This window comes from Diplotaxodon limnothrissa, linkage group LG9 (assembly GCF_057381915.1).
Source record: "Diplotaxodon limnothrissa isolate DT_005_m linkage group LG9, D_limnothrissa_male_GT1.1, whole genome shotgun sequence".
In the NCBI taxonomy this organism is placed as follows: domain Eukaryota; kingdom Metazoa; phylum Chordata; class Actinopteri; order Cichliformes; family Cichlidae; genus Diplotaxodon; species Diplotaxodon limnothrissa.
Window position 1 is genome coordinate 21,219,553 of NC_140604.1, and position 24,708 is coordinate 21,244,260.

The 24,708-nt window shown below is 39.1% G+C and overlaps 4 protein-coding genes across 4 annotated transcripts; all 4 read right to left on the bottom strand.

Moving 5' to 3' along the window:
* Nucleotides 1-2,641: 2,641 nt before the first annotated feature.
* LOC146625489 (B-type lectin plumieribetin-like) lies at nt 2,642-3,264 on the bottom strand. Its single transcript, XM_085362117.1, has 2 exons — nt 3,078-3,264; nt 2,642-2,975 (listed from the first exon to the last, which is right to left on the bottom strand). The coding sequence occupies exons 1-2, from the start codon at nt 3,165-3,167 to the stop codon at nt 2,712-2,714; spliced, it is 354 nt and encodes a 117-aa protein (XP_085218243.1). The 5' UTR covers nt 3,168-3,264; the 3' UTR covers nt 2,642-2,711.
* Nucleotides 3,265-4,276: 1,012 nt separating this feature from the next.
* On the bottom strand, nt 4,277-8,140 carry LOC146625490 (uncharacterized). Its single transcript, XM_085362118.1, has 4 exons — nt 7,841-8,140; nt 4,944-5,054; nt 4,745-4,846; nt 4,277-4,560 (listed from the first exon to the last, which is right to left on the bottom strand). The coding sequence occupies exons 1-4, from the start codon at nt 8,138-8,140 to the stop codon at nt 4,477-4,479; spliced, it is 597 nt and encodes a 198-aa protein (XP_085218244.1). The 3' UTR covers nt 4,277-4,476.
* A 6,769-nt stretch (nt 8,141-14,909) lies between these two features.
* Nucleotides 14,910-17,408, bottom strand: LOC146625491 (uncharacterized). Its single transcript, XM_085362120.1, has 4 exons — nt 17,194-17,408; nt 16,051-16,161; nt 15,865-15,966; nt 14,910-15,662 (listed from the first exon to the last, which is right to left on the bottom strand). The coding sequence occupies exons 1-4, from the start codon at nt 17,383-17,385 to the stop codon at nt 15,576-15,578; spliced, it is 492 nt and encodes a 163-aa protein (XP_085218246.1). The 5' UTR covers nt 17,386-17,408; the 3' UTR covers nt 14,910-15,575.
* Nucleotides 17,409-18,549: 1,141 nt separating this feature from the next.
* Nucleotides 18,550-19,783, bottom strand: LOC146625492 (uncharacterized). The gene is made up of 4 exons (XM_085362121.1): nt 19,552-19,783; nt 19,261-19,365; nt 19,059-19,160; nt 18,550-18,934 (listed from the first exon to the last, which is right to left on the bottom strand). The coding sequence occupies exons 1-4, from the start codon at nt 19,747-19,749 to the stop codon at nt 18,845-18,847; spliced, it is 495 nt and encodes a 164-aa protein (XP_085218247.1). The 5' UTR covers nt 19,750-19,783; the 3' UTR covers nt 18,550-18,844.
* Between the last annotated feature and the right edge of the window lie 4,925 nt (nt 19,784-24,708).

Sequence of the window (24,708 nt, forward strand, 5' to 3'; positions counted from 1 at the left end):
AACACTGTTGTTAGCGTTTAGAAATTGTAGGTTATAAAACAGTATGAATGTGTTTTGAAACATGGCGGTGCAGCGTTTATCACTGTCAGCTCACAGAAAGAAGGTCCTGGGTTTGAATCCGCCCACCGGCTGGAGCCTTTCTGTGTGGAGTTGTTCTGTTCTCCCTGTACCTGCATGTTTTCTCTTCAGCCTCCTCTCACAATCCAAACACATGCATGAATGATTGTGCGTCTCAGTGTTACTCCTGCAATAGACTGCTAACCTGTCCAGGGTGCACCTTACCGTTCACCTCCTGGCACCTGCATAGGCTCCAGTCTCACCACAACTCTGGATTCGATAAGTGATTCAGAAAAAGGGGATTTTCAAATGTAGTAATTTTCTTTTTATGTCAAATGTTTCACATAAACTACAGAAGCGACACCTTGTGGTCTCTCTTCGCAGCTGCAAATAACAATCCTTTGATTTGAATCATATTCTTCCTCTGCACCATAAACACTCAGACTCTTGGACTCTGACCACGAGTGACGTCCTAGTGGATTCATGAACTGTCAGTGCAGATGCTTGTCAGACACCTCATGTGTGCTAGTTTTTAGAGTGACAAAGAAACAACAGACAAGACTTCAACACAGGAAAGAAGCAGCATTTGTTTCGCAATGACTGTGGTGCACAAGTGGTTTCAGCATCCGCACGTTAATCAGTTAGTGCTATAACGTATATGTAATTAACAAAAAAACCATGACAACCAGAGACTGTATATACCTTTATGCTTATATGCTTTGGATGGGTTAGAGGACAGTGTCTTATTGTCTATAGAACATCTTAACATACATTTTATTGCTGTTTCTTTTTTTTAAACCCAAATTTTGTCCTTTTCAGCATTTCCAGCAACACTGCAGGTCCTCTTGTTAGGAATCAGTCTGCTCCACTGAGTGAGAGACACGGTTGTTTAAAAGTTTTTGACTCTGTGTTTATTTATTCATAATTGAATCTGGACTTGTTCTCCTTAACATCCCGAATAGATGGAACATATTTAATAAAAACATACATTTTATCACCATACATGACGGTTTACATGCAAAGATGGTTTCATATATGACTTCAGAAGCATCACTTTGTGCCTCTGGACCATGTGGAGCCCACCAACATGACATTTTTTCTCTTCTCCCAGCTTTTTGAATTTCATGTGTATCATATTTGCTTAATGTGGCATGAAAATTAAAGTTTATGAATTTAAAACTGAAATCAGATCTGCACTCGGTGCCTGGAAACACTCGACAAGGAATTGGCTACCCTCCTCTGACCTACAGTGGCTTGCAAAAGTATTCGGCCCTGCTTTTCAGTTATTTATTTGTAAAAAATGTTTGGAATCATGTATGATTTTTGTTCCACTTCTAACGTGTACACCACTTTGTGTTGGTCTTTCACGTGGAATTCCAATAAAATTGATTCATGTTTGTGACAAAATGTGGGAAAGTTCAAGGGGGCCGAATACTTTTGCAAGCCACTGTATATAAGTCGCTCATGGATTCTGGGTCCCTCAGACCCAGGTCCCTGACATCTAAAGTTATTGGAGAAAACCAAACAGCATATCAGCACAAACACCTCATAACAACTGCGCTGCCCAGTGGTGGAGGGATGGTGATGCAGGCTGGCTTTACACCTACAAGACCTGGGCGCCTTTCAGTCATTGATTCAACCATAAGCTCTATATGCCTAATTACTCTAGATTCAAATGTGATGTCTGATAGCTAAACTACTACCCCCCTGCACCCCTGCTACTGTCACATGTGAAAATGATCCCAAGCACAGCAGCAACAACACCAACAGGATGACTGAAAATGAAAGAATGAAGGTGTTTGCAATGGCCCAGTCCAAGTTTGAAATGCTGTAGTGGAAGCTTAAGAGAGTGTTACATTAACAAATGTCCTCAAACCTCAATGGACTGAAGCCACATTGTGAACAAGAGTGGTGCCAAAATTCCCACACAATAATGTAAGAGACTGAAGATGATTACTATGCACTCCGTACCTCCAATTAAAATAAAAGCTCAAAGTAGTTATTTCTGCACTGCTCACAGCCAGTCTTTGTGGCATTAGTACTTACTTTAACAAAGGAAAACATGTGTTTCAAACAGGTTAAAGAGTCTAAGGGTGGGAATGTCCTGATGTGAAGCAACAGCTTGTCTACAGTTTTGGAGCCACAGATGAAATGAGGTACTGTATTCGTTTTGTAAACTGAGCCAAAGGAGAGTATATAAACTGAAAAAAGAACTGGGCCAAGGAAAAATATCAGTTGCTATTAGGTCTCGACAACATGAAGATACTTAATTCAGGGAAAAAGAAAGAAAAATGAAAGAATGTTTAATATTCAATGCAGGCCAGAGTCATCTACAAAATCTGTGTTAGTTTTGATATCAGCTACATACCTCAAAGTTTTATTATTTATTAATACTTAAGAAAATCTGTTTAATGGCATGAATGTAAACACAGGGAACAAGAGGCTGGTCAAATACCTTTCATTTTATTTTTATTTTTTGCCACTTGGTTACAATACTTTGTGCTTTACAGAGAAAAAATGCACATTCAGAGCTAAGATTCAGAATCTTGCAAAGCTAACCAGAAAGAAAAAGGAACGGCTTGTTTATGCGCTGGTATATGTTGCTTTAACAGCATCGCTGAAGGTTTATGTCAAAGGATGGTCGCACACAAGCATCACTTCATGCCTTTGGACTTTTCAGAGCTCCAGATTTCTTCGCACTCTCTGTTCACCACCAGTTTGCCGTCATCGGTCAGTTGAAGACGGCACATGTTGCACTTGGCAGAGTTGGCAGAGTTTGTGTGCCACTTAGGCGTGTCACACTTGTTGTACATGACCAGGTTGCAGTCAGCCTGCATGCACAGACGGATGGCGTCTGATCCTTCAGTGTCTGAAGTCCACAAAGGCTTCCAGCCATAGATGACAAAATTGCCATCACCCTGCAACCACAAAGAAATCACACATTAGATAACTGTCAGCATGCATGACTGGAAAACAAGGCTTTTATGAGCTTCTGAACTGAGAAAATTTGAAGTAGTCACCTGAAATATAGCTTTGTACTGCTTGTTGTTGGACACTAGGTAGTCTCCCCTCCGGAGCTCATCATTTTTGGACAAGAAGTTCCTGCTCATGATCCTGCAACACACAACAAAGTCAGAATTTTATTTGCGCACATCAATGAAACCTGTTCTTCTTACATTCGTTTTTATCCAAAAACTTGATAACAATTGCAAACTTCTCTTCATTTGCAGATATTTAACAGAATGCATTTATTTTAAAGTATACTTACAGGCTTGAATGTCTTCGACCAGTGAGAGTTCAGCAAATTCAGAGAGGTGATGTGTGAGAGGTAAAATTGACATTTTTATATACCACAGATGAGGGCGGTGACAAAAAGTGAAAAGGGGGCTGAGAAAGGGGCATTAAGCCCTCCTTTTTACGCTTTTGTTCGTCTGACATTTAAAATTTGACAGACTATACTTTAATCGTTCTGACCTTTCCATCTTGGCAAATCAGTCAACATCTTTGTATAGAAAAGTGTGATTATACAGCATGCAGCATTCAAGGTCATGCCTTCAGGGTCTTTACTAAGTACCTCTTCAACAAGTTTTGTCCTGTAAGGGCAAATCCTTTTCTAGGCAGCCCTGTGCTTTGAGTAATTTTAAGTAGTACTTTGAGTTAGCTACGTTAAGAATTTCCATTTCTGTCTTCTCACTCTTTTCTCTTAAGACTATAACATTAAAAAATACATGTAATCTGTGCAGTTTAACGGAAAAAAACCTGGCTGTCATTCTTACCTTTTTACATTTTTATTTTCCGGTTCTGTTCTGCTCAGTTGTTCAAGTAATACCAGGATATTAAAAGGTGAAGAAAAAAAACAATCTTCAAGGTTTTCAAACAACCTTTAAAGCTTTTAGAATTCAACTTTGAGCCAAATTTAAAAATCATGTTAATTACATGAAATAGTATTTAGGTTATTGTAGAATTAAATTTACTTGTACGTATTATTACAGTGACATCTGCAGTCTTAACCAGCTTAACGTTGCTGTGTTCCTTAGAAGCCCTGCAAAAAAGTGGTTATTAGATGAGACAGTCTTTTTGTTAGTGGGCATGTTTCTATGATGAGGAATTTGGCCTGTAAAGAATCTGGATTTCTAACAAGTTTAAACAACACAGTAATGCATTGTTACGTTTCCTGGGTAATGCAACGGTTGGGTAATTTATTACACACACAGCTGTTTGACCTCTTTTTTATTATATGTCACACATGCAATGCAATGAGTTCAACAAGAAAAAAACACTTCTTTCACACGTTTATCACAAATGAGTGAGTGAATGATAAAAATTAAAGTGGAGTATGCATTTAACCAGTTAACTAATGGTTACTACAGATTTCTTTCCTTATAGCTTTCTGGATATATTTGAGCTGCAATGGGAAATCTATGCTTTCACAGCCAAAAGTGTAGGAGCGCCACTGTGGTAGACCATTTTTTTGTAGTGATCCTCCCTGGCTTTCTTCATCTCCTGAATCAAGAAAGAACACAAAAAGATGAATGTGTGAATATTATTCACACATAGAAAACTACACGGAAAGCTAAAAAATGTCCAGAGTTTTAAAAGTAAAATAGAGAGCAGAAGAACATCAAAAGCAAAAACATAGAAAAGGACAACAACCCAAAATGTTCTTATTACACATGAGTAATACTACCTCTGTGAATCTCGGTTTCTGGATACAGTGAACGTATGGGTTGGGTTGGGCTTCTATCTGTTCTCCTGATGTTTTGTAGCAAACTGCACAATCCATCAGAGGCTGTGGAGCAATGACAACATGAAGAGCATAACAGTGGTGCTGATGCTTTGATAGACGGTAAAGTTAACACTCCTTTTTTAAAAACACATTTGCTCACTCGATCATTCCTGTAGGGGCATCTCTGAGGGTCAGTCTCAGTTGTTCCTTTCGGACACCTGGTGGGTTTCAGGTGGAAGTGGTGGTAGAAGTATCTCATACCAAATCCACCCTGAAAGAGAACATAGGATAATTTTATGGGGAGCTACAAACACGTTGTTTGATACGTCTGTTCAGCTGATTTGTCAATGCAAATATCTTAACAGACAATCACATGGCAGCAACTGAATTGATGTAAACACTGCTGAGACAACCTACTAAAGTTCAAATAAAGCATTAGAAAGGGGAATTAAGTGAAACTAAATCTGGCATGGTTGTTGGTGCCAGACAGGCTGCTTTGAGTATTTTGGAAAATGCAGATCTGTTGGGATTTTCCAACACAACCATCTCTAGGGTTTACAACAACTGGTTTGAAAAAGAGAAACTATCCTGCAACCTCAACATTTAGATGAGACCATGGATCCATCCTGTCTTGTATCAAAAGGACAATGCACTGTGTGGACTTTGCATATTCTCCCCATGTCTGTGTGGGTTCTCTGCGGGTACTCTTGCTTTCTCCCACTGTTTAAAGACATGCAGTTAGTGGGTTTGGGTGACTCTAAATTGCCCTAGTGAATGTTGTTGGGTTGTTTTGTTTGTCTTTCAGTGTTAGCCCGACATTAGGCTGCTGACCTTCCTCTTGCCCTATGCTAGCTTGGAAACCCCGCAACCCTGATAAGGATAAATGGAAGAGAATTGATGGATTGAAAAGGTCGAAAGCACGATGGTTAAGTGGAAACTGCACCTTGGACAGAAACAGCTGCATTATACTGCTAGGACAACTTCAGCTCTTTGCAAGTATCTGCACACAGCATGCTAACATTGAACTAGCCAGACAGGATGCTAACGTTAAGCTAGCCAAAAACCCAGAGTGATTTTAAAGTTGACTGAATGCCGACCCCAGCCCAGCAGCCAGACCCTGAACTTCAAGAGGTAACAAACCAATGAGCAGTCAGCTGCCTCTTTTTCTAGCTGCTCATGTTTCTAAAGTTGATAGTTTTAAAGTCTCTGTGTGCTGTTTTTCATTTTTGCTTTGTGTTTTCAGCTTTGTGTTCGACTACACAGCAGGCAATTAATTTGCACAAATGTAATGTCTTTAATATACTGCCTAGTAATTGTGGTGACTCTCAAAATAGAGCCATCCCAATGAGAATCAATAAGTGGTAACAATAATTCTAACAAAATTATTGATTCGATAACAAAATCCTTATCATCTTTCTCATCCCTAATGGCTGATAAAGCCCATAAAATAAATGCAATAAACTGAATCTTTAATGTGTTTGTGTGGGAACAGCAGCCACAGAGAAAAGGTTCCACAGAGAAATCTGTTAGAAATGTAGTTTCTTGATGTAATTCCAGTTCAGTGTGCACAGCCCACTAACAGGCTTCAGAGCTTTTCTTTGGTTGTTTGTGATGGTCAGACTTTAATCTGCAGGGGCTGTGGCCTCCACTTCGCTCCACCTCCTAAATTACGAGATAGTTTCTGGAAAGAGGACACATGTGAGGATGCCAGGGGGCAGAATAAAAGTCCAAATAAATCTTCATGCGCAGAGGTCATGCAGAACAAGGCAAACAATCAAGGACTAAATTCCAAAAACAGCAAACTGATAAACAAGTAAGTAGGCCAAAGGGAACATAAGGGAACCAAGGACTACGAGGAAGACGTGATGAGTGTTATAAACACAAGTGAAATGGAAAACTGGCGTACTAAATAGTAGCATATGGGTAATTTAAAGCAACTGACAACACCTAACTACTGATTTTATTTTCTGTTTATTGCAGGTTATTATGCACAAGCTCGTTTTCATCAACGTTTGGAGAATAAAGAACATATTTGCCTGAAATAGCAGATAATCCACTGCAGCTGAGCCTCTTGGCTTGAAAGTACATCACCAGATAAATTGCACTTCCGCTGGTGACAGCCAGAGCTTTATTATGAGTGTGTGGAGATATCCACCAAATATCTCTCTGTTCTTCAGTATACGTGCAGGTACAGTAGCAATACTCAGCTGAAGTGATCAGCAGATCTGAGATAAAACCAGCTCCAGTTCAGTTATCTGCCTCGCTCTCTCCCCACAGCACCCTGCATCTCACCATTCACATGTCCCCACATGTACATCCTGATGTGAAATCCTACAACTTTTTACCAGATATACATCTTTTTTGATTGTAAATGGTAAATGGGCTGTTTCTTAAATTGTGCTTTTTTACTCTATTTGAGCACTCAGAGCACTCTATACAACAATACCTATTCAAAAAAGCATGTTTTATTCTATGCCTCTTCCTAACATTCATACACATTCACACCACAATGAATCCTTTATAGGGCAACTCTGGGTTTCTGTATCTTGCACAAGGACACTTTGGTATGCAGACTGTGAAAGGCTCCAGTGTTTGAAAGTTTCACATTCAACACTTTCAGTTTTAGCTAAACCTCCTCTGTAAGGCCTTATATTTGAAAAAGAAAGGAGTGAAAGCAGTCTTTAATGTGTACATTCTCACAGAGACACACCTCATCCTGTTTTTTTCTCTGCTGGAAACATTTTCCTCCCTGACATTTAACATCTTGCGTACAGATAGGAAAACAAGTATGAGCCAGAATTTCCCGGAGCAAGAGAGAGGAAAAGTGTGCCAAGTCAGTGTTAACTGAAAGCAGACTTTTGGGGTTTTTTCTCTTTTTAAGATTACAATTCAATGTTTGTCTTTTAAATTTAGGCTGAAAATATCCTGCACACATTTGGGAGAGTGTGGTCTTTATCTCACCCCATCAGTGACGCTACATGTTTTCAAAGTGGGTGTCATTATGAAACAAAAAAACCCGAAGAGCTTGTAAAAGAGCTAAAGCTAAAAGATGCTTACCTCAGTTTCTAACTTCCCCACAGTTTTCAGAAAGCGATAATGCTGTTGGACCCTAGCGTGGGTGCTGAGCTGTTGCATTGCCAGATCCACTCCTTTCTTGTAGATTTCAGGCAGACCATTGTAAGAATCCTGAGCTTCAGCAGAGTACAGCACAGCAACTGCACAAACCAAAAGCAGCAAGCCAGCAGCCATTTTTCTCTGAGTCTGGGAGGAGAGCAGCTTAGAGAATAAAGACCCGAGTTCAAAACAAGTCCTATTATGGCTCTGGGAATCACAAGTGAAACTAAAAACATTGATCATTGACAGACCAGCAGCCGTACTCACTATTTACTTAATATCCCACCCGCTTTCCTGTAACACTCAGGAGGTCATAGCTTAAAACTTTCCAACAGAAAACATGCTCAGTGCCAAAAGAGGACTTAGATTATTACAATCAAGCCATGGTTCACTGATTCAGATCCTGGAAACAAGCTAAGCATGTGGTGCCAAGCTTTTAGCACCAGGACAAATCTAAAGGTTAGCAGTAATTAGATGAAAAGTTTTATTTTCATTTCATTAGATGGCTCTTTGTTTTTACCAACAAAAAAATAAAACCTTTATTTCTGCCAGCAGAACACAAAACAGGCCTTGTGGTGGCTTCAAAACATGATGATCCTTGTTGGACATTGGTGGCAAAAGAAATCAAAGGCTCAGTACTCCAAAGAAAAGTACTTAAAATTCTGCTTAAATCAAAAAAAAAAAAAAAAGTGAATGCACAGGTATTACAGAAAAATGTCCTTGTTAGTGTAGCAGAGCCAGTTTTACACACTTTATAAATATAGTTCCTTAAAAGGTTTCATGATAATACAGTTAAGGAGAAAAAAAAGCAGCAGTTTGTAAGCATTTTGTGGGGATTACATTATTTTTACATTATTTTTCTCCAGTAACCTCTTTGGGCCACAGTAGAAATCATGTGACAAGAGATCTAACTGAGAGACCTTTCAAGGGTTGATGGACCAAAAAGGTTGGGAAACACTGGTTTAACAAGTTCACGGATTAAATATTCTCTGTGTTTTTACAGTTTTTCTCAGTCGCTTTGGTGCTTTTCTCAGATCAGAATGAAAATTCTCAAAGCCATTAGTGCAACCTCCACAACATTTAGTCATTTGTGCACATCATAGTAGCAATTTCTCCTTCCTCTGAACAAATTGTAAATGCTCATGGACATGTATCAGTTGCTTTCATACAATTCTCTGCCGTCGACAACATTATCATTCGCTTATGTCATGTCAGTCAAAATGAACTATACTTTTAGATGCTGAATAGTCGTTCCCAATAAAACTAATAGTCTTCAATCATTGCATACAAAATTGGTGAATTAGTTTTTAAATGCTGAACTTCAGCTTTCACTGACGAGGAGGTGTGTGAAGTATCAGTTGTAATCAATGATAAGCCACTTGTTCACAGTCACTCATCAATCAATCCCATGAACCCTCAATTGGCAAGCATATATGAACCGAGCAGGACATAGTGTGTACCATTTCTACGATTCTGTGACACAGAAATGGAAGGTCAGCATCGTGGAAGAGGGGTGAGGATGCGGTGGGGACAAAACAGGGGAAGAGGGAGAAGACGCCAAATACATAGGCCGATTCCTAATGAAATTAGGGCAACACTTGTTGACCACGTTGTCAATCACGGCCTTACTGTTCTGTAAATAGTTTGAAATGTTTATTTTTAAAAAAACACATTGGCTGCATTTTTAGGTAATCCGCTGCAAAAAACTTTGTTGTTTGCATAACTCAGTAACTTTTTTAAGAAGTAACTATATAATTAATTGCCCAACATTGGTCATTATTTACTGTATTTTGCAAACAGAGAGTTACTGGACTCTCTCCCAGACCACAGACTCATAATAAGTCAGAGCTTTATTTTTTTTTTTTTAAAAAGTTTTTTCAAAATTGGAGTTCAAGTTATTTTTACTTCCAATAGTGTTAAAATACTACACGGGTCATGAACAAGATTTTTTTACATTTTCATTGTAAGTGGGCTAAAGCACTTAATTAAAAGTCTAACATAAATGTAAATGCTGTAATTTGATTATTTTAATAAACCATGTAACTTGGATGGATTCGATGCTGGCATGACCACAGTGCACACGTCCAATGTTGCTCACAGTGGTCCAAGGGATCGCTCAGGGAGTTTGTGTGTTCGCTCAGACACATGAAAGATTAGAGAGAATATTGCTGCTCAGTCACCTGCTCAGCACTCTGTGGCTCCCACGCCGCCGCCTGTTCCTGCTGGAGGCCCAGAAGAGCCCCTCCAGCAACCTTTCTCATTCGCTGGGGGTTCAGGAGAACCTCTCCAGACTCGTGCCACGTCAGCTAGGGATTCTGGAGCGCCCTTCCAGCTGCCTGTCTCTGCTGAAGGGTCCGAGATTTGGGTTTGGGTCCTTTTCCTGCCTGCACACAGCCGTTTTATGACAAAACCTCAATGACCCAAAGCAACACTGTAAAGAAGACAGGGCCAAAATTCCTCCACAATGATGTCAGAGGCTGATAAAGTCAAACCAAAGATGATTACTTCAAGTTTTTGCTGCTAAACCTCGTTAAATTAGCACTTAGTATTTGCAATTAAAGTAAAAGAATTGGGGGGGGGGGGGGGTTCCAGTTTTTGTCACAGCTGCGGTGGCAGAGTGGTGAACGAAGGGCTCAAATGCAGGCACTAGCTTTGATGTGAGTAAGCTTTATTTTCAAAATGGTGAGAATACAGACTGAGCGAAGATGGGAAGGACAGAAACTAATATAAACCTAAACTGGCAAAAACTAAAGAAACAAACCTGAAACCATGAATCGCAGAAGAAAATGCAGAAATTATATGCAGAAAGATATGCAGGATAACACGCAGAGGTAACACAGATGGACCAGTCACAAGCAGAGGAAAACACAGGGCTTAAATATTCACAGGAGCAATCAGGGAATGGGAGACGGGGGGAATCAGAGCTGAAGAGACAAGGGCAAGGAAAACCAGACACAGCTACACACAGGAAAGGAACCATCAAAGTAAAATAGGAAATATAACAGTTACACCCAGACATGAGCTTAACACTAAGACATCAGACATGGGAACAGGGATCGAACACCGGAGCTCAAAACAGAAGCCAAACCCTAAGAACAAGAAAATCTTAAGAATTAACCCGAAACATAAGATAATAATAATTAAAACCAAAACCACTGAGTCCACAGACTCAGGACCATGACAGTTTTTTACCTTTTTTCTAAAAAAATATATTTTACTGTTCTGTTCTACCTAATTGCTGAAATAATGGCATGATGTTAAAAAGTGAAAACTTTCAGGATTCAGCCATGAGCCAGATCAGCTTAGGTAAGTGAAATGGTAGCCTGACCTGGGTTAGTATTTGAGTTATTATGGAATCTGATTTACTGGGATTTATTGTTATTACAGTATCTGCAGTCTTAATTAGTTAAACACCAAACCAGTGCAAACCAGGGCAGCTATCCATGACAAGGATTTTGGTCTCATCATGGAAATCTTGCAGACACTAATGCATTGTTGGTCGCTGACCCAATGTTTTGAGTTTGCTCTGGACTTATTATTCATCTCTTTGGAATCAAGAGATTTTCATGTTCTAGCTATGAATTCGTCTTGAGTTTAGTATTTCCTAATACCTCTGAGTTAGCTGTTGGTTCCTGTTTGATTATGTTAGTCACCTCTTTGTGCCCAGTTTGTCTCTTCTCTGTTTGGTCTTTCCGTGCCCTGTGTCTTTTGTTTTCTTGTTTCCCTCTCAAGTCCTGGTCCCTGTGTTTATCACTTCCTGTTCCCTTGATCATCTCTCTGTGTTTCATTCTTTTGTGTCAGTCATGTCTCCATGTCTGTTCCCTGTATCACATTTTCACATCTTGCTCTGTGTCTTATGTCCTGTTTTATTTAGATAGTCACTCGTTCATGTTCAGATTAGCTTCCCCTGTCTCGTAAATAACACACACATCTGATTTTCTTTTCATTGTGTAGTAGAGAAAGCATACAATTATCATTATCTTCAACACATTTATCATTAGTAAGTAAATAGTAGCAATCAAAGTGACACTACAGTTGAGTATGCAAGCAACCACTTAACTAAGGTAACTTAGTAACTAAAATATTTTCTTACAGCTAAAAAAAACCATATATTTGTGCTGCAATGAGGAATTTATTTTTAGTTGGCAGTCAAAGCGAAAAGTGTAGGAGCGCCACTGTAGTAGATCATGTTTCTGTAGTGACCCAACCTGGTTTTCTTCATCTCCTGAATCAAGAAAGAACACATAAACACATTTGGTTATTCACACAAAGGAAACTAAACAAAGAGATCCAACTTTATTCCAAACCGATGAAGCCATTTCACCAGGCTCAATGGTTTGGGGGCCATCAGAAGAGCAGTTTGAGACAAAAAGATTGACTTATTGCAACATTTTTTTGATAACAGGTCAAATATCTAGGAAATTAATGTAGGAGAAGAACATAAAATGTAAGACACTTTTTAAACATTTACATTTGAGCAATAATACCTCTGTGAGTCTCTGTCTCTGGATGCAATGAACGTATGGCTCGGGTTTGCCTTTTATCTGGTTTGCTATTGCTTTGTAGCAAATGACACAATCCATCAGAAGCTGTGGAGCAATGGTGGGTTTCAGGAGAAAGTGGTGGTAGATGTATTTCCCGTCAAATCCACTCTGAAAGAAAAGCAGCAAGTCAATGGATTTGGGCAGGTAGACATGGTCAAGCAAACCTGCCAAAGTTCAAATTGAGCATCAGAAAGAAGACAGGGGAATTAAGCGACACTGAACATGGCATGATTGTTGGTGGCAGACAGGCTGGTCTATTTAAGAAACTACTCGTGTACTGGGATTTTGTGGTCGACGCATCACTGCAATACGGACCACTATATCTGAGGAATGTTTCAAGCAACTTGTTGAATCTATGCCATGAAGTTTTAAAGCACATCTGAAGGCAAAAAGGAGTCCAACCCAGAGAATGGATGCATGCTTACATTAATGCTTAAATTAATGAAATGTTTTTATAAGGTAAACACATTCAAATTCATGCAACCACAGAGAAAAAGTTCCACAAAGAAATCTGCCAGAAAAAAACTGTTACTCAACGTAACTCCAGGTCTATGCCCACAGCCCACTAACAGCCTACAGGGCTTTTCTTTGGTTGTTTGTGGTGGTCACACTTTAATCTGCAGGGGCTGTGGCCTCCATATGGCTCCACCTCCTAAAATATGCGACTGTTTCTGGAAAGAGGACCCAAGTGCAGGATGCCAGGAGGGAGAATAAAAGTCCAAATGAATCTTCATGTGCAGAGATCACGCAGAGGAAGACAAACAGTCAAGGGCCAAATTCCAAAATATATCACCGTGGTGAACTCAAAATATAGAACAGTGATTTTGACCAGTGCACAGAGGCTGTGATGCTCATGGTCAGTGTCCGACTACATCAAATGATTCAGAGACTAATTCATTTAATTCCACCTTAATAACAACTGAACACTGTCTATAGTATAAAGACAATATACAGTATACTACAGTAACAGTATTAAAGTGGGAAATGGCAGTCAGCCAAGATAGCTCATCAAGCTTATATCTTGTTGAACTCAGCTGTGTAAATCCACAAAGAGCAGCAGGTCAGCTGATCACAGTCTGTACACTAAGAAATTATTGGTTTTCCTCACACTGAGCCCCTACAGCCAGTTTTAGGTTTCCCCCACTTGCTGAATCCCACTTTAACCCCTTATTGTACTCATTTTCCTGTTTAGATGTAGAGTCAAATTCACCCTCTACAATGTAGGCAACACAAAATAGATATTTACTTTTTTACTTTGAGTGCATTTCGGAGCCTGGACCTTTTCACTTTTACTTTAGTAAAGAAGTTGATTCAGTATTTAATCTTTTACTGGAGTATTTTTTTCTGTATTTTTACTTAAGCAAAGAATGTCTCTACTTTTGCCACCTTTGGCTATTCTTAACTTTAATGTCTAATTATGCTGTCGTGGCTGTGCAACTCATTCATTATCTGCAGGAAGAAACGTGAAATCCTGCAAGTTTTCACCAAATACACATCAGTTTTGATTCTAATGAACAGCTGTGTGGAAACATCAGTCTGTTAAATAGCACTCCAGTCTTTGCACCTCATTATCTAAACATAAGCTGTCAACAGTTTCAGTTTTATCAAACCTTTTTCTGTACAGCTGCTATTTGGCAAAAAAATAAAGGAGAGAGGAAGAGAGAGAGGAAAGTGCGTCAAATCGGTGTTACCTGAAACCAACATTTCAAGTGTTTTTCTCTCTCTTTAACATTAGGATTTAACATTTGTCTTTTAAATTTTAGCTGTTTCTGTTCTTATGCAGACCTTTAGGAGACTGTTGACACAGTCGGTAAGGTTATCACACCTCATCAGTGAGGCAGCTACAGGTTTCATTAGAAAATAAAAGAAAAAGGGGAAGAGTTGGTGAAAGAGCAAACATCCAAACCAAAAAGATGCTTACCTCAGTTTCTAACTTGTCCACACTTTTCAAAAACTGATAACGGTGTCGGATCTTAGAATGAGTGGTGAGCTCTTGCCGTACCAGATTGACTCCTTTTTTGTAGATTTCAGACAGCCCATTGTAAGGCCGCCAAGCTTCAGCAGAATACAGCACAGCCGCAGCACAAACCAAAAACAGCAAGCCAGCAGCCATATTTCTCCAAATGCGTGAGAAGAGCAGGGAAAACCAAGCACTGAGTGCAAACCAAGTTCTATTATAGGAGATTAAAACACACTCAGTGGGTAATATCACAGAAGACCACGGTTGTCAAATGAGAAGTTAGACTACATCCTAATGCATTATTACAATTAAGTCCTGGTTCACTAATCCAGATCCTGGAAACAAGCCCAACATGTGGTGACAAGCTTTTGGCACCAGGACAGGATATAAAGTTTAGCAGTAATTAGTACAAATTTTTTTTGTTTCGACTTCATTGGATGGCTCTTTGTTGTCACCTGCACCAAAAAACAGTTGTATTTGGGCCAGGAAAGCAAATGGGATGGTCATTTAAATATTTTATTTCCATGAAATGAAAACTCGTGAAGATTTCAGAGTCAAACATAGGCCTTATGAACACTTAACAAACGTTGATCCATGTATAGTGCATCCAGAAAACATTCACAGTGCGTCACTTGTTCCACATTTTACAGCGTTATTCCAAAATGGATTGAACACATTTTCCACTTCAAAATTCCACACAAAAAAATGACAAAGTGAAAAAAGTTTGCATGTAAATTTTTGCAAATGTATGTACTAATATGTACCTTATGTACTCTCAGCCTTTGCTTAATATTCTGCTGAAGCACATTTGCAGCAATTACCTTTGCTGCAATTATCTTTCTTGTTGCTTGTTTGAAAATAAAATTTGGCCTGTAAAGAATCTGAATTTCCAACAAATATAAACAACACAGTCATGCATTGTTGTTGGGTAATGCAACAGAGGGGTGACTTATTGCACACACAATGCTGTTTTACTCTTTTTATTTCATGTAACACATGGAATACATTTAGTTTAAAAGGAAAGAAGCCTCCTTTCACGTGTTTATCACAAGTGAGTAAGTGAATATTAAAAAAGTGACACTACAGATGAGTATACATGCAACCTCTTAACTAAGGTAATTAAAGATTGCCTTTATAGTTTTGTGGATATATTTGTGCTGCAATTAGGATCTTATTAGCCGCTAGTACGAGACAAAAGTGTAGGAGAGCCCGTGTGGTAGATCATCTCTCTGTAGTGCTGCAGCCTGGCTTGCTTCATCTCCTGAATAAAGATAGAACACAAAAAGATGTCTGGTGATTATTCACACTCAGAAAACTAAACAGACACCACAGACCATCCAGATCTAATCTAGGTTTTTGAGCCATCAACAGCAAAAAAAAAAAAAAAAAAAAGGTTTATGCAGCAAAAAGTATAAAATGTAAGAAAAAAAAAAGAATTTTTTTAAACACATGAGTAAAATTACCTCTGTGAGTCTCGGTCTCTGGATACAGTGAACATATGGATTGGGTTCATCTTGTATCTGGTCTTCAAATGCTTTGAAGCAAATTGCACAATCCATCAGAGGCTGTGGAGCAATGACAACATAAAGAGCTTTAGTTCTGATAGGCAATAAACTACTTTTTTTTTTTTAATGTTAGCATTCGCTCACTCGATCATTCCTGAAGGGGCATCTCTGAGGGTCAGTCTCAGTTGTTCCTTTCGGACACTTGGTGGGTCTCAGGTGAACGTGATGGAACAAGTATTTCACACGAAATACATCCTGAAAGAAATAGAGGTAAATTTTATGAGGTGCAATTGCAACATGGACTAAAACCTAGCAGGTTTCATCGCTGATTTTTCTGTAGTAGTCAGCTCACGCAAAGCACTGCAGAGGTCATGTACAGGAAGGCAACAATTATGGGCCAAATTGCAAAAACAGTCTGAGAAAGTGGTAAACAAGCAAGAAGACTACAGTAATAGGAAACACTTTAGCTTTAGTATGTTTCAGGCTTACTAAATCCACTGCAGCTGTGCCCCTTGGCGTGCATCAACAGATAAACAGATACATGTTTACTGTATGAGCCCCTGCGTAATTATGAGTGTCTGTAGATACGTAGCAAACATCACTGTCTTCTTGGCAACAATACTCAGCTGAAGTCATCAGCAGATCTGGGGAGCCGGGGATGAAATCTGCTGCAGTTCAGTTATCTTTCTTACTCTCTCAGTCTCACATCTGTACACTCTTTGTTGGTTTTGTTTAGTCTGTTTGGCCCCCAAAGCACCCTGCATCTTACCTTACACATGCAGCCACATGTACACCACTCATACCCCTGATATCAGTCTAAATATCCAACATGATTTTTGCCCCATTCAGATTTGTTGCATTTTCAAAGTGTTCCTTTAATTTTTTGAGCAGACTGTAACTGTTTTGTTTTTCTGCACATAAATCTAAATGCTTGTGAATGTTTTAAGTTTCAAAGTTCACATAATCCAATAGAGATGGGAAAACAAGTTTGAACCTGGATTCTCCGGAGCCACAGAGAACTGCGGCTGAAAGCACTGAAAGCAGAATTTAAAGTATTTTTCTCTTTATTAACATAATTCAATGTTGTCTTTTAAGTTTTAGCTAGAAACATTTATGTTCTTCAGCAGAGCTTTAGAAGACTGTTGCTGCAATCAGCAAGGCTATCTCACCCTATTACAGATCTGATACTGATGTTTTTATACAGAATGTTAAGCAAAAACACTGATAACACTGATTCTGGTCAAGAGTTTTCAAAAGAGTCGACAGCCAAATCTAAATGATGCTTACCTCCTGTTCTAACTTCTCCACAGTTCTCAAAAAGCGATAATGGTTTTGGACCTTATCGAGGGTGCTGAGCTGTTTTATTGCCAGATCCACTCCTTTCTTGTAGATTTCAGGCAGACCATTGTAAGAATCCTGAGCTTTGGTGGAGTACAGCACAGCAACTGCACAAACCAAAAGCAGCAAGCCGGCAGCCATGTTTCTCTGAGTCTGGGAGGAGAGCAGGGCAGCTTGGAGAATAAAGACCCGCGTTCAAAACAAGTCCTTTTATGGCTTTAGGAATGACAAGTGAAACTAAACATACCTATCAACAACAGACCAGCTGCACTCACTGTTTATATCCCCCAGTTTCCTGTAATACCCAGGAGGCCACAGACTAAAACTTTCAGATGGAAAACATGGTCAATGTCATAATAAGAATTTGTTCTTACAATAACTAACTTATCCAGAATACGATCTAAAGTGTGATTAAAGCTGTGGATTAGCTCATTGACAATCTAATGATACATTTAAAGACGACCATCTTCAGCTTTTATGCTCTAGGAGCAGAAACATTCTCTGCAGGGATGGGGTTACATAACACCTGGGGATGCTTACGTAACAACTTCATTTCAATGAAACCACAACTCATAAACATTTGTTAGTCACACACATTGCAGCAAATTATCACAGCAAAGAAAACTCATTTCATTCTACTTAAACCAAAGAAAAAGTAAATGCACAGGTATTACACTGTTGTAGCCGTATATACTACATAGATCAGAGTTCCCAAAGAGGCTTCATAATAATATAGTAAAGGAGAGAAGTAACAAATGTTTATAAACATTTTATGGGGATTAGATTGCTTTTATCCAGTAACTTTTCTGGACCACAAATGACACCATGTGACAAGAGGCCCCACTGAGGGACCTTTCAAAGGCTCGTGGGCTAAAAAGATTGAGAAGTACTGGTTTAATAACTTGCCAATATCCTCTGTTTTAAATGCAAAACTTTAACATCAAGAATAATGACTAGTTGAACAGTTCAGAAGATTAAATACATGTCATCAGATCAATAGAGTGGAAAAAAGTGAAATAATCGTCACTGTTCTGACAGAATAATTTATTTATGCATTTATTTATATTTATAGTTTTGCCTGTTGTTACCACCACAGTGGGTTTTAAAAATAATAAAAGTAAGATGTGATCAAAGGACAGACTTCTAGCTTTAATTCAGAGGCTCTAATAAAAGTTTTATATTACCTGTTTATGAATTAGAGCCATTTTTATACACAGTCCCCCCCCCCCCCCCCCCCCCCCCCCCCCATTTTCAGAGAGTTAAAAAATAATCAGATAGAAGTAAAGCAGATAAAATTTTGGATTCAAAGTTTATTAGAATATAAAAAGAATGCATACATTTACTTAGCAAGGGAGCTAGGAAGGTTGCATTTGAATGAAATATGTTCCTCACATCATGAATGCCTCTCAGAGTGAATAATAAAATATATAATAATAGTTTAATAACATTTCAAAAGACAAGATGCAAACATCATACGTACATCTACCAAACTACAGAAAGGTTAAGTGCAGACTGACAAGAATTTACCTGTCTGATTGTAGTTTTTTAGATATTTTCAGAAGCAAAGACACTAAATGCTGCATGTTTTCTAACAAAACTTTCACTCTTTGCCTGTTGATCCCAGAAGAACTGTTGACCCGCTGCTGTATCCCAGTGTATTGCAGTGCTCCAGTCTGCCTGCTGTCATTGCCTGCCATTCATAACCAAGTAAAGATAAACATGTTTATCATTGCAGTGCGGTTTCATCACTTATGACAGGCCACAGTTAGAACTTTGGGAGAGACTGTATTAAAGGTAAAGCAGGAGATACTGACTTGTGTGATGGCCGGTTTACGGAGGCAGTGAATATACGGTTTGGGCTCTGGTTCGATTTCTCCTCTGTGCATTTTGTAGCAGACTGCACAGTCCATCAGCGGCTGCATGAATGCAGAAGAGCAAAACAGCATAGACAAGTTAGGGCAGGCCATTATCCTCACATTCCACAGTCCTGAGCCGAGTAACTTGCCAAAAACTTACTCTGTCGTTTCTAGGCTCACACGCTGAGGAGTCAGTGGTCCCTTTTTCACAAGTGGTGGCTTTAAGGTAGAAGTGGTGATAGAAGAAGCTTACATCAAAACCCATCTGAGAAGAAAGAAGCAAAGCAACCCAGATGAGTTTTAGTTCATGAAAGCATCATATTCTTTGTTGCTTATAGCACATTTCCTGATGATTTTAATCCAAATACACCATAAACCATAAACTAATAACCAGGTCTTACAAAATAAATGATAAAAATTGAGCAATAAAACTGGATTTGCTGTTCAGTACCTCATAGTCCGACTTTGAGACACTTCTTAAGAAGACATAATGATCTTGGATTCCAGCGAGAGAGTGGAGCTTCGCTAAGGCCAGATCTACTCCTTTCCTATACGTTTCAGGGAGTTCCTGTGCATTCGAGGACAAGAAGAAAGCTCCGACGCTGAACAGCCAAACCAACAGAGCAGCCATTGTTCTCCTTGTGGCCATAAGAGTGAGGGTGATGTGGAAAGAGCAACAGACCACCCCCTTCTGTACTGTTTACTCAAAGACAGAAGAACACCCTGCCCTTACAAGGGAGAAAAACAGGCGTTTCTGTTTTGATTATGCCTCAGTGTTGATCCAGAGTAGATGTCTGCATCCTCCCAACTTCTTTCTTTTATCAGAAAGATTTTTGACATTTAAAAAGTAGTTTTAGTTTTCTATCAGCACAATGATAATAAAGTAGTACTGAATTTCATGTAGAAAATCACAAAATAAAGTTGGATTGATAAAGTAACAAAGAGAACACATACTAAACTGATTTACATTATTTTACTGAAGGGAAATCTGTTGGCGCTCCACAGGGTTCAATTCTTGGTCCTCATTTTATTTAACAACTTTATAGTTTTGTACTATAAATAATGTAAAACAAATATAATAATTCTTGGCATAATTTTAAATGTTAGTCGTAAATATTAGCTGAACTGACCACCGACTGTATATAAAGGATTGACTAACCATTGTGATATTACTGGCTTGTTTGCCCATTTTCAAAGGTTTTGATCTGAGCATTTTAGAAAAAGTGAGTGAAGTTGCAAACTCGTTGGGAAGGTTTCTATTGAGCTCAGTGGATCCAAACAGCCATTTTTAAAAAACAGTCAAAGTCTTTATGGCGCCACAGCAGTCACACCCCCCCCAGTTGCAATTAAAAAGAATGTAGGTTTTAGGTACTTTTGCATTAGATACCAATTTCAGACCAGCAAGCATACATCCATCCTTTATATACAGTCTGTGGAAATGAGTGTTATAATTTCCTCACATAACAGGTAAAAAAAAGCTCATCTTCAGTCCCTGTCTATTAAAATTTCAGATCAAGTCAGGAACTGAAATTAATTGAAAACAGATACTTTAAGAACCATACAAATAAAAAGCGGAGAATAACATGTAAAAATACTAAATGTGTAAAAATATCCTGCTCGCTGATAAACTGCTTGAAGATGGCCAGATTCAAACCTGGAAACTTTCCCTGCAAGTTCTGCTCCATGTTATCATCATTGCACCATTTCACTCCTCATTCTAGCTGCTTGTCTTTGGTAGCCGATGAGCTCATGAGTGAAGACAGAAGAGATGCTGTCTGTGTCAAAGCCTGATTCTTCTACCTCTGCAACCCAGTGGACAGGTATTCAGTCCCAGCCTTTCTAACCATATGTTGTTGTAACTATCCACTGTGTTTTCATGTTAAAACACCTATGTGCATAATAATTATTCTTCAGCATTTCTTCAGCATAGACAAGTCATCATCTTCCATTGAAACAATGGGCGATCGCAGGAAACTGCAAGGAAATTTTTACCGACCAATCAGGGGTTAGACATTTAGACCATAGTGCAGACTGGTCGTTAGGCCTATGTGACTTAGGCCTGACATTGTCACCATGATTGTAACACATCCAAAATGGCAAATAGGTTAATGTCACATGGTTAGGGGTCACATGCCTGCAAAACCTCCATATGCAAACATGTGAATTGATGCAAATTCAAAAACAGATATTTGTCTCATGGCAGCCGCAGCTGTTTTGTATGACTCAGTGACCATATAAAGGAATTTTACTAGTTAATAGGTTCACCATAGTTTTGAGAGCTTAAAGTCAGATTTGTGCATTATATTGTAAAGAACCTAATTAAAGTTAAACGAGGCCTGGGCTGCGATTTCATGCAATTTCCATTTGTACCACCAGATGATGCAGTGGGCCTGTGTAAGCTTTCAACACATTTTTAGGCTAAAAAGAAAAGATGACGTTAAACGGGGATCACTCAACTGATAAAATGTTGCCCCCTGGTGGTTAAAGTTTTAGTTTAATTCTCTGTGTAATTATAAAAAGTCCCTTTAAAACACAGGAACACGTCAGAGTCCAAATGTGTTTGAATGGCAGTGGGACATCCCTGGAAACACATGAAACAAACAGAATCAGACGCAGGTTTACTCACTTTAACCCAGTGATTTATTATTTTGGACAGTAACCAATTAAAATGACTCAGGAAGAAAAGATCCAGGTTTTCCATGCTTTGTTATTTCTGTATCCAAAATGAAAAATTATGTGCAAGTATAATTTGTCTCTTTCCACTAAACGTGCTCGAATATTCTGGATCATATTATAAACACAAAGCCCTTAACATCAGTGTAAATAAAGGAAATAAACCTCCATATGCAGCCACTGTCGTCCATGTTTACAGACCATCACGAGTAAAAGCTGAACCAGTGTGTGGCAACCTCTGGTGGGCTTATGAAAGAGGAGACTATATTACTTTTTATTATACATGTTTATTTTTTGTTACTGGCTATAATTTGAAAATGTGTCTTACAAAAGATTCCAAACTTTCCATTGTTTCTTTATAAACACATGATACAAATTCAGTTTATCATCATCTAAGCTAGAGATTTTTATTAAAGCAAACTATCCATTAATAGACACACACACGACCCTGAATTGGATAAGTGGAAGAGAAAAGACGGACAGATGGATGGAACAGCTGAGTAAATGTCCATCCATGTAAATGTGAAGCAGTGTAACATTCATAAATATGTAATATAAAGGATTTAAAAACACATCACAGGTCTGATTTTGGGCATTTTACATTAATCATCTGTAAGTCTTGTGGTAGGGCGACGTTCCTCTTTAAGTGGGACTGCATCGCATCTTTATTCTTCCTCCTCCGTCCCACATCTCTGGAGTCATACAGCTCACCAAAAACATACAAGCTTAGCAGATTTTTTGAATATGATGAAACTATCACTGAGAAAATGAATCAGCAGTATGTACTCACATATCCTCTGTGTCCTGTCCAAACTACAGTGTGTCTGTAGAGGCCTCTGACGGTTAAGCAATAACTTAAATTCAAATTGGTGATGTGTCCCACACAAAAAACTAAGCACATCTATTTTGTTGGGACCTGGTCGCTCTAAGTGGAGCTGTATCTGCCCTATGAACTACAGTACAAAGAGCTTGATGCCCCTGTTGTAATGTATCCGACTCCTTCATCTGTCACTCACTAACACTGCTTTTTGTTTCTCCCCTTAAATATTTAACTCCTGTCTTGCTTCAAGTTTCTAAATATCACAAACACCTGTTCCTACATGTACACCCCCTTTCAGGCTCCAATCAGTTCAGTTACAAATACAACTCAGCCTGTCCCAAGTTACTATGGTAAACAGGGCTTTTCTACTATACTTGAGCACTCAAAGTGTTTTATATGTCATGTCTCATTCATACATCACATATTTCTACAATGCATTCTGTTTAACATTCACACACATTCACGCTGAACACATTGGAAAGCAAAGTGGGGTTTAGCATCTTGCCCACTAAGAATTATGCAGACTGGGACCAAACTTCCAACTTCCAGCTAGCAGATGATCTGCTCAACCCCCTAGCCACCTGTCAAGTGCTCTATGAGGGTAGAAACGTTTTTGCACAGCAAATGAAGTCAGCTGCCATGAATCAGATGTGCTAAAAGGCTGTACTGTTTTCTTAAGCGTCATACTGTCCGCTCAACAAGCCCTGAGCTGGAAAACACCTAGACCACAGGTGGGCAACTCCTGGCCTCGAGGGCCAGTGTCCTACAGGTTTTAGATTTGTCTTCAATCCAACACAGCTGACTAAATTACCTCCTCAAAACGTCTTAAACCTCTCCAGGGGGCCTGGTTATGAACTAATCATGTTATTCGGGTATGTTGACACAGGTTGTCAATAAGCAAATTCTGTGGTTTCAGGTCACGATGGAGCACTCGGCGACAGTGACAGAAGTAGATGCCCTCCAAAATCTGGTAAAGGTAGCTCTTGACCAACATAGAGTCCATGTACTGGCCAGAGGGGATGGAGTCCAAGTATTTCTTCAGGTCCATGGACAGGAACTCGAAGATGAGGTAGAGACGAGATTCTTGCATTAGGACGTCTAGGAGTCGTACAACATTGGGATGTTTCAGCTCCTGGAGCAGAGAAACCTCTCTGACAGCTGTGCTGGGAACGCCCTCCTCCTCACTCTACAGTCGGATCTTCTTCATAGCCACAATTTGCCCCGTTGCCTTTTGCTTACCTTTATACACAACCCCATATGTACCTTCTCCGATTTTCTCTATTTTCAGGTAGTCTTCCATTATTGCCTTTTTTTTTTTTTTTTTTTTTACAGACACGAACAAACCTCTTCAGTTTTGCTAACGCTGCACTACCAGCACATAAAAAACCTGCACCTGTGACCTTTAACTAAAACTGAAACTAAAGCTTCAGGAATACTTTCATATCACTTCACACTTTTTGCTCACTGGCTTCCCTTCAGGTTCCAGGTTTTACAGATTTTATTGCTGAGAATCAGAAAGTTTCTTGGTCCTCTGAGCCCTCTGCTCACACACATTGCTGGTCCCTCACTTTTAATATGTGGCCAGCATTAGGAGTGAGACCCGTGCACCTGTCCACACTCTTGAATATACCGTCCATGTAATAGTAAATTGAATGCATGAACACACTCATGCTTTCTTCATGCTTCACAGCATATCATAGACCAATATGTGAGTCAGATTGTGTTCTTGCAGACTCAGTCTTGATGTTTGTTTGCACATTCATTGAAACCATCATATTTGTGCTGCCAAACTCTTTTTTGCTATTTTAAAAACTCTTGGATGTTAATTTTACAACTTTTTTAGTCAAATACCAGATCATTAAGAGAAGATTGCTGCCACCTGCATAATTTCTGTTTGGTGGTATGGCTGCTCTGGGACTTCCTCTACCTTTCAGTGGAAAAGCAGTGGAAAGGAGAGCAGCACCAAGACGTGATAGTTGACAATCATAGAGCCCAGTTCCTTGTATGTGCAGTTGGGACTAAATATGTCTTCTGTGCATCTACCTTTTCTCCTTCCTCCAAGGTGTTTTACATAAAGACAGCCAAACAGACTCAAACGATAGAAAAGAACTTTTA

Bases quoted from the DNA above. Each gene is read 5' to 3' on its own strand.
- LOC146625489 (XM_085362117.1), bottom strand. From the start codon at position 3,167: ATGAGCAGGAACTTCTTGTCCAAAAATGATGAGCTCCGGAGGGGAGAC. The intron at 2,976-3,077 runs GTGACTACTTCA...TTGTGGTTGCAG, and splicing joins AGTACAAAGCTATATTTCAG to GGTGATGGCAATTTTGTCAT.
- LOC146625490 (XM_085362118.1), bottom strand. From the start codon at position 8,140: ATGATCAATGTTTTTAGTTTCACTTGTGATTCCCAGAGCCATAATAGG. The intron at 4,847-4,943 runs GTGAGCAAATGT...ATTGCTCCACAG, and splicing joins GCCCCTACAGGAATGATCGA to CCTCTGATGGATTGTGCAGT. The intron at 4,561-4,744 runs GTAGTATTACTC...TTCTTGATTCAG, and splicing joins AGAAACCGAGATTCACAGAG to GAGATGAAGAAAGCCAGGGA.
- LOC146625491 (XM_085362120.1), bottom strand. From the start codon at position 17,385: ATGGCTGCCGGCTTGCTGCTTTTGGTTTGTGCAGTTGCTGTGCTGTAC. The intron at 15,967-16,050 runs GTGAGCGAATGC...ATTGCTCCACAG, and splicing joins GCCCCTTCAGGAATGATCGA to CCTCTGATGGATTGTGCAAT. The intron at 15,663-15,864 runs GTAATTTTACTC...ATCTTTATTCAG, and splicing joins AGAGACCGAGACTCACAGAG to GAGATGAAGCAAGCCAGGCT.
- LOC146625492 (XM_085362121.1), bottom strand. From the start codon at position 19,749: ATGGCCACAAGGAGAACAATGGCTGCTCTGTTGGTTTGGCTGTTCAGC. The intron at 19,366-19,551 runs GTACTGAACAGC...CTTTCTTCTCAG, and splicing joins TCTCAAAGTCGGACTATGAG to ATGGGTTTTGATGTAAGCTT. The intron at 18,935-19,058 runs GTCAGTATCTCC...TATGAATGGCAG, and splicing joins GTAAACCGGCCATCACACAA to GCAATGACAGCAGGCAGACT.